Source organism: Argopecten irradians, chromosome 1, assembly GCF_041381155.1.
Source record: "Argopecten irradians isolate NY chromosome 1, Ai_NY, whole genome shotgun sequence".
Lineage (NCBI taxonomy): Eukaryota > Metazoa > Mollusca > Bivalvia > Pectinida > Pectinidae > Argopecten > Argopecten irradians.
The window spans coordinates 28489173-28509489 of record NC_091134.1 but is presented as its reverse complement, the minus strand read 5'-3'; the positions used below and the strand labels follow the sequence as shown (position 1 = coordinate 28509489).

Here is a 20317-nt window from a genome sequence, read left to right as displayed (position 1 = left end):
GACAGACAGTATGTTTTTGCTATATAACCATAGTAACTTTGCATAAATTATGCAAATTTGAAAATTTGGTGAAAATTTGGTCAATTTTGGCATATTTTTTTATTGTTCTAGGTTGCAAGAACCTAGCACAACCTAGAACAAACTTTATATTTAAAGGGAATTACCAGACACAAAAACATCATTTTGAGAAATACAAAGTTTGTTCTAGAATGCGCTCTTGTGTTAACTAGATGAAAAACTGCATAAAATTTAAGGCCAATTTTAATGAAATTTTCACATCATGCATAATTTATGTAAAATAAAAATGGTTGCCATGGTAACTAGAACTCCTATATTACCTAATAGCTCTAATGTCAGGTATGTAGTGAATATTTGAAATGCAAGATTAACATCTTGAAATAACAGACTTTGAAAAATGGCATATTTGGGGGCCACAAAAGACCCTTACTATATCTAGTCCTTTGACTTGTTTACTGTAGGAACTGAACAAATAATATAGAACAAGAAATCCCTGAGGGATCTTGGCCCCTACATGATTGAATGATCTATATTGGTAAAAGGAAAGAGGGGCTTTATCTCTGCTTTTTCCTTCTTTTCCTTAACTGTAAAAATCCATGATGGCTACCTGGGCTCACGCTGCCCATTCACATTTTCGCTATTAACAAATTTATCTGGCTAATTGCGAAAATAAATTCACCCTAATTCCCCCCAAAAATGTGAAAGTTTTTCTTATCTGAATTGTCCATTATCCAATCGCGCTGACAAGAGCTCCAACATCAGAGACATTTTTATGCATAACTTGATTTCAATCCACTTTCCCTCCTGTCGCTTATTGACTACTTTTTCTTTACATGCTTTCGCTGTATACCCTCTTTTTTCAGTCATGTTGCTTTCAAAGCAAGTCCAAAACAGTCGATAAGTTAATCAGTTACAGTACCATATATGTTTTAATGTTGAAGGAATGTCAAGTAACACACGACAGAGTGTGGTCTAACGAATGTATTTATAATTACAAATATATGCCATAATATCAACAACAGAAGCCATGATGGCGTCCCCGGTAGCATGAGTGAAGCAGTGAACACATGTGTGATTTTCTCTGTTAATTTATTCAGAGTTTTAAATAGTAACACTGTGCCGATTTTTGATTGGTTAGAAATTTGGTCACATCTATAATTAAATTGTAAAGTCTGAACCCAGGTGGCGCTTTTATCATGTGATACGAAGCTAGCAAAACATAGATAGTCAAAATGGCGTCCAGAGTCGCCTGCATTGAGATCGTGTACGGGCGTCCAGATTCGCTTACATTGAGATGGTGCGGGGGCGTCCGAAGTCGCTTACATGTGGCAAGGGGTAAAGGCGTCCAAAGGCGCTTACATGTGGTAAAGGGTTAAAAGTACATGTATTAGGCTATTTGATCCATTTGACCTTTAGTTAAGTTAAAGGTTATTCATTTGAACGCGCTTTGCATTCATTCATCCCAGCATGTTATAAGCTAGCTGTCAAAGACAAGGCTGTAAGCCTCTTATTTATTGATCATGTAGAGATATGTATATATCTGTATAGACTTCATAGCTATATGGTTTAGAAGAAATTTTGTTTAAAGGAAAATGTATTTCAAATGCTCTTGAATTATAACTTCAATATGTCTTCCCAAACTATTGATCTATAAAAAAAAAATCTAAATTTAAAAAGGCATTTTAGCCAAATGACCATATCACTTGACTATGAAATCAAACTCACTTATATCACAAGAGTTAGAAAGAACTATCTAAATCTGATCTGTTTACATACATGTACATATTTTCAAGAGAATATCAATGTAAGCTTCAATAGCATAATCTTAAACTATGAAATAATGAAATCAAAATAATCAAAGTTTGTTGATGGACAGATATATAGAAGATATATATTCAATAATATTACATAAGTATTAGAATCCTTATAACATTTCAGTGATTTATGAGAAATATGAATCAATGTAAACATATTACTTTATGCTCATACAGTATACTGTATTTTCCGAATAAATGTATTCATACTTCCTAAAATTTAAAAGAAATGTCAAGAGGCATCTAAATTTATATGCTGTCAATACTATTTTTATAAATAAAGTCATATAATTTGTGTGTAAGTTGGTTTAGTAAAATACCTTTGACTCAATTATTTGCCAGATGATTTGAAGTATATTATATCATACAGCTTTAAAACTTTAATTAATTTAAATCAAACACCTAAATACATTTTGCACAAGATAGCTTATATTAAAACAATTCTTAACATAACCGATATAAATTATTGATTTAGTTGTAGCTATTAATTACTGGGCGGCTATGATGTGTCAGATTTTGTTGTTTACTCATTATTTAATTTGTATAAGTTATTTACTTGCATTTACTTGATACATTTTAATATCTATCGATAATATTAATTGCTATGTATACTGTACATTGATTACACACTATAGTCAAGTATGACATTACTTATCAAGGGCTGAATGCTAGTAAATTAGAAATAAACCATTATCTTATTTTTTCAAATAAAGGCCAATATGCTAAATATTGAAAAAACCGTATCACACAGTCTTCCGCATCTTCGGCAGACCATTTTTGCAATCACTTCCAAGTCTATCGTAAATGTTTTATGTTTCATCTGGATTACATTGATAATAAAGTTGTTTTCTAAATAGATGTATTACAAATTGTAATATCTGCGCTATTTCTTTTAAATTACTTATATTTTAATGACACACTATTTTCTTGCGTGTCTCGTTGTAGACTTGCACAAGCCCAGAAACTCGAAATTTAAAAAAAAATAAAAATAAAAAAAATCTAATATGAATGAATTGAAATATACGGATTGAATCTTGCTTTGGTGAATGAACTGCGAAATTGACAAAAGCAAGATTCAATCTTTAATTGAAGAATATTCATGAATTTCATTCATGAATAATTCATCAATGTCTCGCAGGGGCAAGGTCATTCATTTGAACAAACCTGATAGGTCTTCATCCCAACATGACACAGCGCCAATATGAGTGCCCCAGGCCTTTCAGCTCTTGAGAAGAAGTTGTGTAAAGATTTTAGCCTATTTGACCCATGCGACCTTGAATGAAGGTCAAGGTCATTCATTTGAACAAATTTGATAGCCCTAAATCCCAACATGTCACAGGCCCAATATTAGGTCTCTAGGCCCCTTAGTTATTCACAAGAAGTCATTTAAAGATTTTAGCCTATTTGACCCCCTGTGATCTTGAATGAAGGTTAAGGTCAATCATTTGATCAAACTTTGAAGACCTTCATCCAAGCATGCTATAAGCTATATTTCTTGTCTCTTTGTCTTCAACTTTTGAAGAATTTAATTTGATGACTTTGAGTGAACTAGCAAAATCTTGCAATTAACCCTCCCCCCCCTTCTTAATATTAGCAAATACACAGTTTAGAAATCTAGATTCAAAAAGACATTCAGATAGTAAGAATGCATGGAATATTGTTCATCATTAAAATTATTTGTTTTAATACATTCTTTATACGATTATGAATTTATTAATAATAATGAGTGCCTATAAATGTGAAGATATCACTACACCATATTTGAATATGGAGGCAAATAAAGTTATCTTAATCTGGTCTTGTAGATGGATTAATTGTGGTAGAAACTGCTAACACAACTCAAGATTTTAGGATATGGAATCTAGTCTCTCTCGCAGGAAGCTGATGTATTTTGTAACTTTCAAAAAATAACTCACTCATGTGAAATAAATTTTATACCACCAATCACTCGTGAAACCTTATTGACCGCTGTGGACTTACTTTGGTAGTTCCTTCTTGCGGGGCTGTGGTTGAGGTGTAGGTTGAGGGCGGGGTTGGACCCTAGCACCCTCTGTGTACTTGATGTTTGTGTATTCCCGTCCAACACTTTGCTGTAAATCAATAAAACACTGGTGTAAGCTTTTTCAGGAAATATTAAAACCAATTTTAAGGATGACATGACAGTGTGACAGTTGAGGAATAAAGTATGCTATTTACAAACATCCTCAACTCAGATTATTTTCATCAAAGAGAGCCATAAAGGGACATAGCTCTATCAAAAACAACTCTAATTATGTCCTTCATAAAAGATTATCATGTCACAAAATATTGGTAACAGCAGCTACTACAATTTTTCTTATTCTTTTTATTCTCATTCCTTCACACACTACTGTGAACTATGTTAATGCAGATTGATGTCCTGCAGCTATGGTCATTTACATAACTAGAATACTGACACGTCATTAAGGGCCCAGCTCAGTATGCCTTACGATTAGAAAATGTCTGATGACAGTATAGTACAAGAGATCCCAGAGGGATATTGGCGCCTACCAAAGAATGATCGATCTATGTCAGAGTCATGACATTGGAATGAGTGATCTTCTCTACTTTTTAGACTTTAAATATCTAAATCCAAGATGACTGCCTCCTGTTGGCCATCTTGTTGATGGATTGGTCCTAAATGCCACATGCACAAATAGGGTCCAAGGGAAAGGAAACCATCCTGCGAAAGTTGAGACAGATCCCCTCAGTACTTTCCGAGAAATGGAGGAAACATTTTTCAACTACAAAAATCCAAGATGGCTGCCTATGGTCCATCATGTTGACTGATAAGTCCCAAAACACAATATACACATCATGGGCACTAGGGGAACCTATCTATGAAATTTGAGACAGATCCCTTTGTAACTTTGTGAGAAATAGTGGTAACAATTATCAACTATCAAAATATAAGATGGCTGTCTGTCGGCCATTTTGTTAATCGGTTAGATACAAGATGCGAAAACTAGGGTCGAAATTATAGGGAACCTACCTACCGGTATGAGATTTGAGACAAATCCCTTTAGTACATTCTGAGAAATAGCGGCAATAATATTTGACTATCAAAATCCAAGATGGCGGCTTGTCAGCCATCTTATTGATGAATCGATCCCAAAATGCAATATGCAAAAAGTAGGACCCTAGGGGAACCTACCTATGAAATTTGAGATGGATCCCTTCAATACTTTCTGAGAAATCGTGGTAACAAAAATTTCAAAATTCAACATGGTTGCCTGCCGGCCATCTTGTTGACAGATCAGTGCTAAAATGCAATATACAGGACTAGGGTCCTAGGGTAACCTACATATGGAATTTGAGAAAGATCCTTTCAGTATTTTTTTTAAAATAGTGGTAAGAAGAACAAGAGGCCCATGGCCCATAGCAGTCATCTGACTATTGGCACAATAAAACACCTCAAAGAATGTAGTAATAGCAAACAAATAAGGCAATACAAAGAACAACTCCAGTTTCTGATATATTTGATGAATTAGACTATGAAAGTCCCTTGATCCCCACCATGCTTCAAGTCTTGATCCCCACCATGCTTTAAGTCCAATATCCAATCTCTAGGCATCTTAGTTATTCACAAGAAGTTGTGTAAAGATTTTAGCCTATTTGACCCTTGTGATCTTGAATGAAGGTCAAGGTCATTCATTTGAACAAAATTTGTAGCCCTTTATCCCAGCATGCCAGAGGCCCAATATCAGGTCCCTTGGCCTCTTGGTTATTAAGAAGTCGTTTCACGATTATAGGCTATTTGACCCCTGTGACTTTGAATGAAGGTCAAGGTCATTCATTTGAACAAAATTTGTAGCCCTTCATCCCAGCATGCCAGAGGCCCAATATCAGGTCCCTAAGACTCTTGGTTATTTAGAAGTTGTTTGAAGATTTAAGCCTATTTGACCCCTGTGACTTTGAATGAAGGTCAAAGCAATTCATTTGAACAAACTTGGTAGCCCTTCATCCCAGCATGTCACATGCCAAATATCAGGTCTCTAGGCCTCTTAGTTATGAAGCAGAAGTTGTATCAAGATATTTAAGCCTATTTGGCCCCTATGACCTTGAATGAAAGTCAAGGTCATTCATTTGAACAAACTTGATAACCCTTCATCCCAACATGTAAAAGGCATAATATCAGGTCCCTAGGTCTCTTGGTCATTAAGTAGGAGTCTTTTAAATATTTTAGCCTATTTGACCCTTGTGACCTTGAATGGAGGTCAAGGTTATCCATCTGAACAAACTTTGTTGCCCTTGATCACAGCATGCTTGTTGCCAAGGTCCTTTTCAACACACCATAGTATAAGCTGTTGGACTCTGCCCACCAGTTAAAAAGGACAAAACAAATTTGACTTACTTCTTCAGCTCGTTTGCGTTGTTTTTCTGTCTCCAGATAGTGTAGCACAGCCATATAGACAAACTTATACTGAGCTTCTGTCTGAACCATCCCTGATCTCTGAGACCTCACCATCTGTATCGTCTTCTGGATATCTATTTCACACTCAAGACCTGCAATTAGACAAGAGGCCCAATGAGCCTTAACGGTCAACAGAAATATAGAATAAGTACACTATTAGTAACAGACAACAAGAGGCCCAAAGGGCTTGTATTGCTCACCTGGACTTTTTTAGTAAATAACACAAGTTAACGAAAGGCCCAGAGGGCATGTATCGCTCATATGGTTTGTAATGCTAAGTAATATTCTGAATACAAATATACAGGATCATTATTTCTGAAGGAAATTTACATTTAATTTCCCTATTCACGCCCCCACTCAGCCGAAATTTATTCCAAAACTGTTCCTCTTCTCTCAAAGATGTTCCTTGCCAGATTTGATTACATTCCATGAAGAACTCTATGACTAGTAGTGTCAAACAAAGTTTGTTTAGGAAATTCCACTTTTTTCTGCCTGCGCACGCAAACTCGATATGTTTACATTTTGTAGCTTGAGACTGTTTAAGCTCTAGCTGTGGCAAGGATTTCGGAAAATGCCCTCTTATACGGGGGGTTTTCTGTTGTTTTTAAAAAAATATGGAAACACATTTTTCATTAGCTGATTTTTTCATACAAATAAATAAATGCTCTATCATTCAGCAAAGTTTGGTAACGATAATTTTACCCCCAAATGCATAATGGTACTTAAAGAAAATTTAAAGATATTTGTCCCTATATCCATTTGTGAATTGTACAGAAAACATTTACCGATAAACAATAATAATGTTCCATATAAAATGCTGTTATAAAGAAGATTTTGAAGTAATGTAATTTACAAGTTTCATGATCCAGCCTTTTTTTTTTTTACATCTTTTACGAAAAAGATAAACAGGGGAAATCATTTTGCATTTTTCTTGTTTTACCCGGTATACTAAAAATAGTGTGATGACCAACTTTGCTATTTTAATTTAATGCCTGAATTTTGTGAGTTGCCTCCTTTATTACTTGACAGTGGTAACTATGCCTTGCTTCCTTACAAGTCTATAACTAGGGACATGTTTTTACTCAAAACCAAAACTAGGCCAAAAGTTAGAAGCAATTTCGGGTCATGCTGAAACTAGAAATTACCAGATGAAACAGGAAGATTCAGGTTAATTATAATTTTAGTTTGTATAGTGATATCATTCTTATGTTCTGAAAATAACGTTTATGTCGATTCATTCGCATATGATTTTCATGTGAATTTGAGGAGAAAGGCGCAAAAGAAGATTTCAAGGCTGTTACATTGATCAACAATATCATGTACGTAGCACATGTATTAATATTCATGATTTTAGTGAGACCCCGAAAGTTACGTCTTTGTTAGTGAGATTAGAACATTACATAAATTTGATTGTTTTTTACGTTTATTGAAACAAAGTGATCCAAAAAAAAAATATATAGCCTTTATTTATATCAGTTTCTAGGACAGACTTTGTAGTATTATAATAACAAGAAAAATAGTGCATCCATGTCAGATATACATGTAACTCAATGGCAATTAAATCAGAATGTTAAAGGTTAACAGTATTTAAATTACAGAGTTGAAAGGTTACTGGATGTAATCCCTTAGACTCAAACCGTACAAAGTATGGCTTAAGTCAATAAGTAATCAAACCCTCCTTAATACTTACCAAAAGTTTTGATTTGATTGATAATTATGTCGACTACAATGAAAGTCCCAGTTCTTCCTATTCCAGCACTGAAATAGCAGAAACATGAAAATTAATGCCAGCTAGAAACAAGAGGCCCAGAGGGCCTGTATCGCTCAGCTAGTTTATTTAGTAATTATCATAAAAACTCTTACAATTTTATACAATGTAGCCAAATTGACACTTTTGGCCCCACCCATAAGACCCCCTGAGTTCAACCCCACAATTTGTACAATTTTGAATCTCCACCTCATAAGGATGTTACCAGTGCTATTCAATGCTAAGTTTCAAAGAAAAAGTTGTTTATATGAATACAGCCAAATCTATCCTTTTTGGCTCCACTCCTCAGGCTCCCAGGGGTCAGCCACTTGTTGAATTTTGATTCCCCACCCCATATGGATGTTACCAACGGAATTATAAGTACTATCCATTGCTTAGTTTCAGATAGGAAGTTGTTTATATGAAAATAGCCAAATTGACCTCTTTTTTTCCCGCCGCTCAGGTCCTGGAGGGTCAGCCCCACAATTTGTACCATTTTGAGTCCCCTTCCCATAAGGATGTTACCAGAGTGCTATCCAATGCTTAAGTTTCAAAGAGGAAGTCATTTAAATGGAAATAGCTAAATTCATCCCTTTTGACCCTGCCCATCAGGCCCCCAGGGGGTCAAACCATTCGTACAATTTTCAATTATTGCCCCATAAGGATGCTACCAGTTTAAATTTCGTTAAATTCCGTCAAGTGGTTATGAAGAAGAAGAACTTTCTAATGTTTGTCTTCATAGTACAAAGTTTCATTAAGCTTGGTGGATAACTCAAGTTATCTTGTTCACAAGGAAGTGTTCATGGACGGTACATGGTGGACAGTGCATGACACCGAACCTAATAAAATCTCTTGTTTGACATATGACCTAAAAATCTATGTTACAGTGACACAATTAAAACGACTGATATCTGCCTTATTGTTAAAGTCTGAGCTCAAAATGTGTTATAAGTTTTATGAATACAGAACTGAGATCAATAACTGTGATTTACCTGCAATGCACAATGATAGGACCAGCCTTAGGTATAGATTCTTGTTTGGCATTTACAATATTTAGGAAGTTGAGAACGCTGCCTGGATCAGACGGGACACCATAGTCAGGCCAAGTGAGGAAATGGAACTGGAAGATGCTTCTTGGTCCTTCTGTTGACTGCAAACATTAAATATATCACAGTCTAATTTTGAACAAGGGGCCCATGGACCTGATTATCTGAAATCATTATCTGATTTTTGGTACAATAAAACACAGTACAATTATATACAGTAGAGAAAACAAGAGGCTCATGGGCCTTAACGGTCACCTGATATATGATACAAATTTTTTATGTCATTTACTAGCCAACTAATGTCTTTTGTTCCTTTGACAAAAATTTACGAAATAGGAAACATTTTTTTGGGAAGGTAACAATATTTTTAACACATGATAATAGAGAATATTAAAATACAATAAATTTATTAATTCATCATGGATGTAATTTCCAAAAATGCTTATTAATGCAAAGGGCAATAACTCCATCAGTTACGATGGAATAAGAACATTTTTCATATTTGTTTTTTCTTATGTCAATCTACATAAAATGTTTCAATAATTTTCGTGAATATTTGCACAAGTTATCAAGTTCACAACAAAGATCCAATATCATATTTAGTGCAAAGGGCAACTTAACTTAAAATTGTAACTGTAAATTGCAATTGAATCAAGCTGATTTTTAAAACTCTAAATCTAAATAGGAAAAGTTATCTGGAACATGTAGTGTTACCTTTGTGTTTATATATGTTTTCTGCTATTAATAACTCATTAAAATTTATAGGAAAATTCATGATTACGCTTTTTAAATAGATACACATCTAAAGAATCCAATTTGAAACGATTTGAAACACTATGCATACGGTCTGTATCAACGCATATCTGCTTCAGGTAAGGTGTAGGCCTATATATACATGGTATGTATAACAAGAGTTTTTTTTAGATGTAGCTTGCAAAACATATCTACCCAATTTACTTAAAATTTTAACATTTCCGATGATCGGCATAATTAGTCCATCACGTGGGACCACCGCATTCATTTCCTGGTGACTAAGCATCGTGCTAATGACTGTGATGGGAAGATCACTTGAGATGTTAATGGTCCGATCTGTATTTTAAACAGGGCCTAACCTTTATGGTCATCTGACTTTAAAACTGATTTGAAAGTACACACTGTCAGTAAGTTGTTTCAAAGATTGTAGTCTATTTGGCCCTTGTGATCTTGAATGAAGATCAATGTCATTCATTCGAACAAACTAGGTCGCCCTTTATCCCAGCATGCCTGATATCAGAACCTTAAGATTTTTGGTTGTTATGTCATTGGATTATAGGTCATCCTGACCTGTCCAAAACAAGGAGATTTTAATTTGCACACATTAGTATTACTTAGAATCCACTCCAAAACTAAACAAGAGATCCCAGAGGATCTTGGTGCCCACCAAATATTGATCTATGTCTGACAGTTTTCAGATGGAACTTTTCTCTACTTTTCAACTTCAACTATCAAAATCCCAGATGGCCATCTTGTTGACTGATTGGTCCCAAAATGCAGTATGCACACGTATGGCCCACATAAAATTTGAGAATGATCCCTTCAGTGCTCTCTGAGAAATAGCGATAACAAACTTTAACTTTCAAAATCCAAGATGGCTGTCTAGATCCCTTCGGCACTTTTCAAGAAATAGCGTTAACCAGAATTGTTAATGGACGGAAGGACAGACGACAGATCACAGACAAAAGGCAATTTGAATAGCCCACCATCTAATGATGTTGGGCTGCTAAAAATTATGAGTACTATATGTACACTAGCACTTAAAAACTAATATACTTACTTTTTCTTTTGACACTTGAAATTCTCTTATGATAAAGTCACTTTCATTTTTTTGATCTATGTGTTTAACTGTTATTTTTCCTTGGTATGTTTCAAATGTACGTTCCAGGATTTTTTCTGGGTCCTCTGGACCAGGCCAGTAACGGCATGCTTTCACCTAGAGAAAAAGAAACAGATCATAACAATTATTGATTATAATGGTAACCCTGATCATTTGTATAATTTTGAATCCCCATCCCATGGATGACCGATGCTACCAATGAAATATGACTGCTATCAAATGCTTTTATAGTTACAGAGAAGAAGTCGTTTTTATGAACATATCCAAATTGACCCTTTCGACCCACCTCTAAGAAACCTGGCCTGGGGGTCTGTTTGAGCCAATGTACAAGTTTGAGTCGCTACCCAAACAAGTCCAAACAAGAGGTCCAGACAGCCTGTATCACTCCCCTGTCAAGTTCCCTCGGGGTCTGCCCAACCATTTGTAGTTTTGAATCCCCGCCCCATAGGGATGCCACCAATGTGTTATGAGTGTAACCTTGAAAGAAGGCCACGCTTATTCACTTGGCCATGCAGAACAAAACATGACAGTTCTGCAATCCAACATACTTCAGGCCCAATATCAGATCTCTAGGTCTCTTAGTTACTGAGAAGTCGTTTAAATGATTTCAGTCTATTAGACAACTGTGAACTTGATTAAAGATAAGGTTGTTCATTTGAACACACTTGGTATCCCTTAATTACATAGCTTCATCCCAGCCTATTTGACACTTGTGATCTTGAATGAAGGTCAAAGTCATTCATTTGAAGAGATCTGGTAGTCATTCATGCCAACCTGCTACTGGCCCAATAAGTAATTGACAAAGATTTTAGCATTTTTGACCCCTGTGACCTTGAATGATTTGGTTTTGTTTGATTTATTATATTTACGTCCTATAAACAGCCGGTGTCATTTTAGGACGGCCTCCCATGGATGTGTTGTCCTGCGTGTGTGAAGTGCAAGGTGCATGTTTTGGGAGACTGCAATATATTCAATGAAGGTCAAGAATATTTATTTTTAAGAAACTTGATAGCCCTTCATGCCAACATGCTAAAGGCCCAATATCAGGTCTCTATTGTTCTTAGTTATTAACAATAAGTCGTTAACAGATTTTACCCTTTTTGACCCCTGTGACCTTAGTTGAAGGTTAAGGTCATTTACTTGAACAAACTTGGTAGCCTTTCATGAGAGCATGCTAGACCTTTCTGTAATTGAGAAGTTGTTTAAAGATTTTAGCTTTTTTGACCCCTGTGACCTTGAATGAAGGTCAAGGTCATTCATTTGAAAGCATTCAGTAGCCTTTCATGCCAGCATACTGCATGAGTACCCTGGGCCTTTTGGTTATTGAGAATAAGTCATTTGAATGAAAAGTTTATGCACAAGGATGGTCACAGCGGTTTTAGCCTATTTGACCCCTGTGACCTTGATTAAAGATCAAGGTTATTAATCTGAGCTTTGTAGCTATATCTAGCTGTGATTTAAAGGATTTACCTCTATTACTAGCAGTGATTTAAAGGATTTACCTACGTTTACCCCTATTGGGCCCACCCCTCCTTATCCCAAGGGGGTCAGCATAAAAATTTATACAAAGTCTGTTCCCCTTCCTTAAGAATGTTCCTGATCAATTGGTTACAACCCATGCAGAATTTTTTTACTTAAGTTCCTGATCAATTGGTTACAACCCATGCAGATATTTTTGACTTAAGAAGTGATTTAAAGGAAATGTTGACAGACGACAGGCACTGTGATGGAGGATGGGACATAAGGTTTATGGCCTTTTGGGTGAGGTGAAATAAAAACAAGGCAAATGACTGACCTTTCCACGTTCAACTTCTTTTGTTGTCATAACGATAACACGTGAGTTTTCTTGCCAAGTCATCCTCCAGAAATCTCCTACTGTTGTTGGCATACAGCCCTGTGTTGCAATATAGCATTTCTTAGGCTCCATACTGTCATCCTCAGTCTGTAAATACAACAGGAATTATATAAAAACAATGTCCCATAAGGGCCAAAAGGTTGTTATCACACAAAGTATGTATATATAAGACTTTTTTCCTAGTTACCGTTTCTTGAAAGTTTCATATGCAAATAACAAATAACTCTTATTTGACTTATTTCCATATTTCAACAAACAAATTCATTTAATATTATATCCCCTCCTTCACTGTTTTTAGTTGAAAATAGTTAGAATTTCAAAGTTTTATCAATAGAGTAAAAACAAAATGATAATCAATATTGGAAAGTTCCTAATTACTTTCAATAAAAATGTACTGTAGACATAATTAGCAATAGCTGCAATATTGTAGCTCAAAAGACTTTTAGACAGAAAATGGTGTTGTTTTTAGAGCTACAACTGCTAATGGAGCAAATTAATGATTATGCAAACCATTATAAAACGTTTGTTGGCATTTTATCGTACTTGTTTGATATCAAAAACCAACTAGGCAATAAAACTGAACCACTTAAAATATCAAATACTCATCGAGGCATTATTTTTTTTACATAATACATATGGAGGTCTTTCTGAAGGGTATTTATATGGCAAGTCCACAAATTGTGAATTTGACATCTTGTGAGCGGTACGGTAGATATTAAGAATGGTAGTTATGTTTGTTTTGGACAAAAATAATATGTAAATGCATGTATACGCATAGAATAATTGGAAACCTACAAAAAAGTATAGAAAACTGTGCCTGAGTGATTTTCGAAGGCAGTGCTCCACTACAACACATAGGGACCAACTTGTACCCGGCCGAAAGGTACAGTTGGGCGGGTACGTATATTCGTTCTAAATTAGCAACATTCCTAGACTTTCAATAAAGGACCTCTTTCACGAACAATGGAAATTTTTTTAAAACTAAGTGTTATATATGTAGCAACATTAATGCAAACCCTTGAGATATGTTTAAAAATTCAAAAGGTCCCTTGGAGCTTATTGGGTCAAATACAGTATACCAGTATGAGTATATATGTGAATACAAGGGCCAGGTGAACTAAAGATCGTTCCAAATATTGCATTAGATTTTGTATTAACATTATAAACATGCACAGTTCCTTTTTCCTCTGTAAATATCTATGATAAATTAGTTGCACTTTGATTTTAAGCTGTAAAATAAAGACAAGGACATTATAAACTTTAAATAACAGAAAAAAACTTATTTACTGTGATATGGTTTGCATTGATGTAATCAGATCCAACTACATTTGGATCACCGTCCCTCAGTACAACTCGGGTATGGTCAACTGTAACAGAAATATACATTGGCTTCAAGTTGTGAATACATTGATGCTTAATCAAGTCAAATGTAGGGCTGGCATGGGTTGTACAAAGCAATCTGATCCGATCCATGATTCAGGTATATAATGATTTGATTTCTAATTCTTATTTTTTTTTATATTGTACCATTTCTGATATAATAATCTTATTATCAATTAAAAGTAAATAAGCTTTTGTGCACACATCGACAGGATATGGGTCCAACACTGTTTACATGAACATGATTTTAATAAGCCAGCTGACTTTGAATCAGAGAGGCGTAAGAATGTGTGAGTTTGAATCAGAGAGGCGTAAGAATGTGTGAGTTTGAATCAGAGAGGCGTAAGAATGTGTCAGAGAGGCTTGTGTGAGTGAGGCGTAAGAATGTGTGAGTTTGAATCAGAGAGGCGTAAGAATGTGTGAGTTTGAATCAGAGAGGCGTAAGAATGTGTGAGTTTGAATCAGAGAGGCGTAAGAATGTGTCAGAGAGGCGTAAGAATGTGTGAGTTTGAATCTAACATGCTTGCTCAGCTTTATTTTATGGCAGCTATTTACTTTCATTTAAATTCATAGTGAAACAAAAGCAATAGATCTGATGAAAACATTGACAAAGTTCAATTTTTTAGTGCATTAATTTTGCTTGACATATTCCATAATCAACATTATACTAGGGAGATAATTTTGCAAAAAGATAGCAATGAATTCACAAATATCAGGAATGACAATTTGATCTTTCTTATCAATTTGTAAACACTCAGATATTTATCTAGACCTAGTTAAATGAACAACTTTAACACAAACAAATGTGCCGAACTGGGAATTGTCTTTATAACATTTCAAGTATATAAATACCACAGGGATTGAATAACTAAGACAAAAAAGTTAAAACAAAACTTACATGGTAGGATATTTTTGTATCGATTCCGTGACTTGTTCTCTGGTCTCTGACCTTCCTTCCTGCTATACAAATGTCGCACTTCCATTTGTTGTAATTGCTAACAAAATGAGAATAAATAAATATCTATTAAGGAATAATTTATTTTCAGTCTCTAACAAGATCCCAAGATCTATGTCAGTCAATGGAAAGAAGGATCTTTTCTCTGCTTTTCCCTTTTCATTTTGATTATTTAAAACACAGGGAAGTATGCTTAATGCCTACATAGCAGCAAATCATTATAATTATAAACATCGGGTTAGCAAGCAGTCAGCCACTAAACAAGAGAGGGCCTGTATTGCTTATCTGGTTTGCTATGCCAAGAAAAAATACAGATCCACTATTTTATCCTTAATGATTACAATGATTTACATCTTATTTACATATTGGGTGCCACCCCTCCTGCCTCAAGGGGTCAAAGCCAATCTTCATATAAACTTAAAGGGAGCTGCAAAGCATGGCATTATCTTTTTTATTAATTCCTAGTGCAACACAGTTAGTGTGAAAACCCAAATACTAGTTTGTACAGTTGACCCTTGATAATCCCGATACCTTTGTTCCCAGCCTAAACCGTCCACTGTATATATCAAGTTCAAAGTAGACGTTATCAAAGTATAACTTTCAATGCATGTATTTGAGTTTGTTATTGTTTCTTGAATAAAGTAACAACTGATCTCAAAAGGATCTTGGCACCCACCAAAGATTGATCAATGTCTGACAAAGAAATATAAACACTAATATACTGGCCCTTGAAGTTGGCAGTGATTTTATAAATTTGACTTTTTAATCTATGAAGAGCATTTGCTTCCATCAAACCTGTGAATTCAGAAGAATTTTTGAAATTTTAAGTCATATTGACCCTGTATGGCCTCCCGCCCCTCTGGTCCGCCAGGGGTCAGCGAGGACTGATATGGATGTTAAAATACTATATCTCAGGCTCATAATTCTAATCAATTTCCTATGAAAATTGAGCAAATAATGTTCATAAATGTGTTTTTCCTATATATGGCCTAATGGCCATTTTGTTGACCAATCAGTCCTAAAATGTAGTATGCACAACTAGGGTCCTAAGAGAGTCTACTCATGATATCTCAGCACTTCCTGAGAAATAGCAGTCAAAAAGAATTGTTAACAGTTGCAAAGACTACTGACCACAAACAATAGGCGATTAGAATAGCCCATCATCTGATCGGCTATAAGAATTAAATTCAATATCTTTTATAGAGTGTACCTCAAACTCGTCCCAAAAGCCACCTTTTGCATTTCCAACAGAGGGCTGGTCCTTTGCTTGTTTTTCCTTCTCCAGTTGTTTTACTCTGTTTTCTAGTCCAGAGGCTGGGATCCTTGTGGCATTGAAAGGCTGAAGAGACAATCACAGATATTTTTCATCAAATAAAGCTACAGTAGATCTAAACTTCAGGATTAATTACATGTAAACTAAAATCAACTTCAAGCAGGCCAATTCTGTTACAAAACCATGAAGCAAAATATGGCATAAATGCATTGTTCTGCATTCCTTAAGAAACATATAACTTAAAATATTGACCAATTCCATGTTAGTTTTAATTATAGTTAATTCTAATTGATACTGTTGAAATTCAAAATAGTAGAGCAATACAATAAAGAGGGTATAATAATGTACGCTGTACCGATACCCGACCCAATGTCACGTACTTTAAAGATGCTCCAACGCTGAAAAAAGGAATTTATTCTCTCTCAAAAACAGGAGCAGACGATTTAAGTATTTTTCTTCAGTTGCAAAAAATACTTACTTTATACCATTACCACCATCGAAAAGTTCGAGCTTCTAATTTTACTTCAAGATAAAAATATAAAAAGATAACTAGATTTGATCGCGATCAAAACATGGGATTTCCACCCATGTATTGATATAAGTAATAATAAGATCTTAATTTTTTAATAATTTTTTAATCTGAATTTTAATTTGACTCTTTGGCCCCGCCTCTCTTGCACCTTTTGATCCTCTATACAAAGATATTCCGAATAAACTATCTTCTAGTACTTGAAGCCTTTTACCAAACTACAGTTGTGTCATGGACGTAAGTTTGGGTTGGGGAACTCGCTCTACATGTCTTGATTCTTCACAACAAAAAAACACAAATGTTTGGTTTCAACTCCACGTTCATTCTCCTTTTCTTATGAAGATCTAATACCAATGGGGAATAACTCATACAATTAGAGTTAAGATTACCTTCCTTTGGCCACATAGTGTAATCTCATCACATTCGTACAACTACATAGATTACACAACATTTAATGCACAAAATAAAGTCATCGAAAGGACAATTGATGTCCTATATCTCCATCATTTTGAATCATATGATCCTGAAATTGGTTATTATATGTGTTTCATGTTCTCTAGCAACAAAACTTTTGAAATTTGCTTTTGACATAGAACTTGAAGTCCTAATACCCATCTCTTTGAGTTTTTTACGTAAAATCTCAACAGATTAGTTGTTCGGATTTTCTATGTCATATGGCATTGAAGTTTCTGATCGTCTTCGTTTGTTTGATCATCTGTCCGCCATTGTTTACATTCGACAGTAGTCCAAAAGTCTTGTAAATTTAAGCAATATTAACACTTAATTTACACAATTGCACACACTGAAAAACAGCCGCTAAATTTACACAAAGTTCTGTTAATGTTCTGGGTTGTTAAAGAAGTCCACAAAACCTAAAACGCCGTTCAAAATAAAGAATTAAATGGCGCCACTCTTTTCTATCTATACTGAAGAAAACTGCTAAAGAGACTGACAAGTCACATGACTATACTGACCAATTGCCCTACTAATACTTCCGACCAATCACTGTACATGTTGTGCTATCTATAACTATACTACCCAAGCTATACATATGTACATAATATGTAGATAGCTATCTATAGACAGTGAATAGATCCAGCAATTTACGGGACGCGTCAGGATGCGTCCTGTACGCGTCCATTTCAGTTGGGACGCATCATTTTATAACAGTTTGCGTCTGTGGACGCATCCCGATTTCAATGACGAAGTCCAACATTTTTTAGGACTTTGCAATCAAATACGCCCAACAATTTGCAATTGAGTGCAAACCGAAAATGGCGGCCTCGACAGGTGAGTCGGCTGGCTGAGAACACAGGTAAACAAATCGGGGTACTGACGCAAAACGCCAACCAGGCATGATAATAGGATTATGAATGGCAATTACCAATTAATTAACACCTCAAGCCCAATATCTTGGGTCCTGTCAATGGATATTTTTGGCACATGGCCCACTTTTATCATGTTATGGTTGGCATGTTGTGTACTCAGTGAGTGACAGCGCTAGTTTAGTGTTGAAGTTTCTCACACAGTCATTTATCGATTGTAAATTAAACATTTTGTTTGAATCCATACTAAGTGTATATTATGTTTCATTTTTCAAACATCTTTGACAATATACAGAATGTATTTACCGTAATTTCTGCGTTGGTCACACATATTACCTTTCGATTTAAAAACTTTTTTTAGAACATGCAGTTTATAAATTATATATTACAATAAATGATAAATTCAGTATGTTCTCTCCTATTGAAAATTGACCTAATGAATCTTTTGAGTTTATATTTATTTTTTAATGGAATGACAATGAAGAATTAATATAGATTGATAAGATTGGCTATAAAAGTGATATTACAATGAAATATTTTATCCCTTTTGAAGTGGGAGCACACCAGTCCACCTAAATAAGCAACATGTTGAATACAAACTGGTTTAAAGGTTGTCATAATTTAAAACATTTTTTCCCTAATTGAATGATAAAATTGAAATAAATCATACAGGAATGTGCTATTGCGAGGATTGGCATATAATTTGGGACTCACTGATTTTTTCTGGGACTCACTAATTTTGTCTGGGACTCACCATTTTCAAAAGTGGTGAGTCCAGGACTCACAGGAAAAATATCCTACATAAATTGCTGAGATCTCTGTTCTTAAGTTTACAGAATTTATGTATAAATATACTGTACGGTACATAAATTTTGATCCGTGTATTTATATATATATATATGTCTAATTAACACAAAACATCGAAAATTATTTTTTTTGCTTTTGGTACAATCAGTACTTCACTCCTTGTTGTATGAGGACCCAATTAATTACTTAAAATTTTTAGTTAAAAGCTCAAACTTTTTAATGGTGGTAATGGTGTAAAGTCAGTAACTTTTGTAGCTGAAGAAAAACAAATTTGTCTGCTCTTGTTTTTTATTGAGAAAACATACTATTTGTCAGCGGTGGAGCATCTCTAGATAATATTCAGTCATTTAGAAGATTGTTTTTTGCTGTCTACAGACCTTTCATGCATATACATAATATTTACATAGTATTTTGAACTTATGGTTTGACATTCGATTATTTTTTATGTTTATTTTATTATTTTCTCCATAACAATCCAGTAGAAAATCAGTAGCGAAATCTGAGTCTGCCATTGTGTTGCGATTGTAAACAACCATGCTTCAGTTGGCCAATTTTCTATGAATTAAATATGATTGAACATGTATCTGGTACATAATTATTTTCATCTTTATTCTATTTTCAATCAAATGTAATTTCTTTTTAACACTTTTATTGAGATCTTTTCGATGGATAACTTTACTAAACCAGCCAGTAAAACATGTGAATCATGATGTTTTAATGCAAAAACATCTTCTGATTTTGGTTTGTATCATATGTCAACTGGTGTATTGGTCACACTCCTGATTTTCAGGAAAAAAAGTTGTGACAGTCACTTATACTTCGGAATATACAGTATTGGTACAATATAACACAGTACAAGTTTACAGAAGTGGAAAAAATCCATGGATAAAATAAACATGAAACGGTCATCTGACTTCCTTGGCAATAGTCATATAGGAAATTAATTAGATATGGTGTCATGGTAGCCATCTTGGATTTATAAGGGACCAACCAGAGATGTAACAGCACTTTGTCAAGATATTATCACGATCATACCATTAGTAACATCGTCAGAGAAGTTCAAAATGTGTTTTCAAGAAACCGGCTGTGATGGCCATCTTGGATTCAGGATTGACACGAAAAATAACAACGCTTGGTTGGGACAATGTCATGATGATTTCCAGCAAGCTTCAGCTAAATTGCTTTGGAAAAACATGAGAGGAAGTCCACCTTGGTCCTTCTGACCAGGTGTGTTAATAAAAAGATTCAGCAGATTTAGTCATA

The 20317-nt window shown here is 34.8% G+C and overlaps 1 protein-coding gene across 5 annotated transcripts in view; it reads right to left on the bottom strand.

Moving 5' to 3' along the window:
* Nucleotides 1–20317, bottom strand: part of LOC138323053 (tyrosine-protein phosphatase non-receptor type 11-like) — a 58056-nt gene that overhangs the window by 10303 nt on the left and 27436 nt on the right. For all 5 annotated transcript variants that reach the window (XM_069267393.1, XM_069267408.1, XM_069267400.1 and 2 more), the window contains 9 exons: nt 16331–16459; nt 15064–15160; nt 14073–14152; nt 12726–12872; nt 10871–11026; nt 9004–9161; nt 7955–8022; nt 6205–6356; nt 3813–3922 (listed from right to left, as the gene is read on the bottom strand). In XM_069267393.1, the coding sequence (XP_069123494.1) occupies nt 3813–3922; nt 6205–6356; nt 7955–8022; nt 9004–9161; nt 10871–11026; nt 12726–12872; nt 14073–14152; nt 15064–15160; nt 16331–16459 (1097 nt within the window). The remainder of the gene's footprint in view (nt 1–3812; nt 3923–6204; nt 6357–7954; nt 8023–9003; nt 9162–10870; nt 11027–12725; nt 12873–14072; nt 14153–15063; nt 15161–16330; nt 16460–20317) is intronic.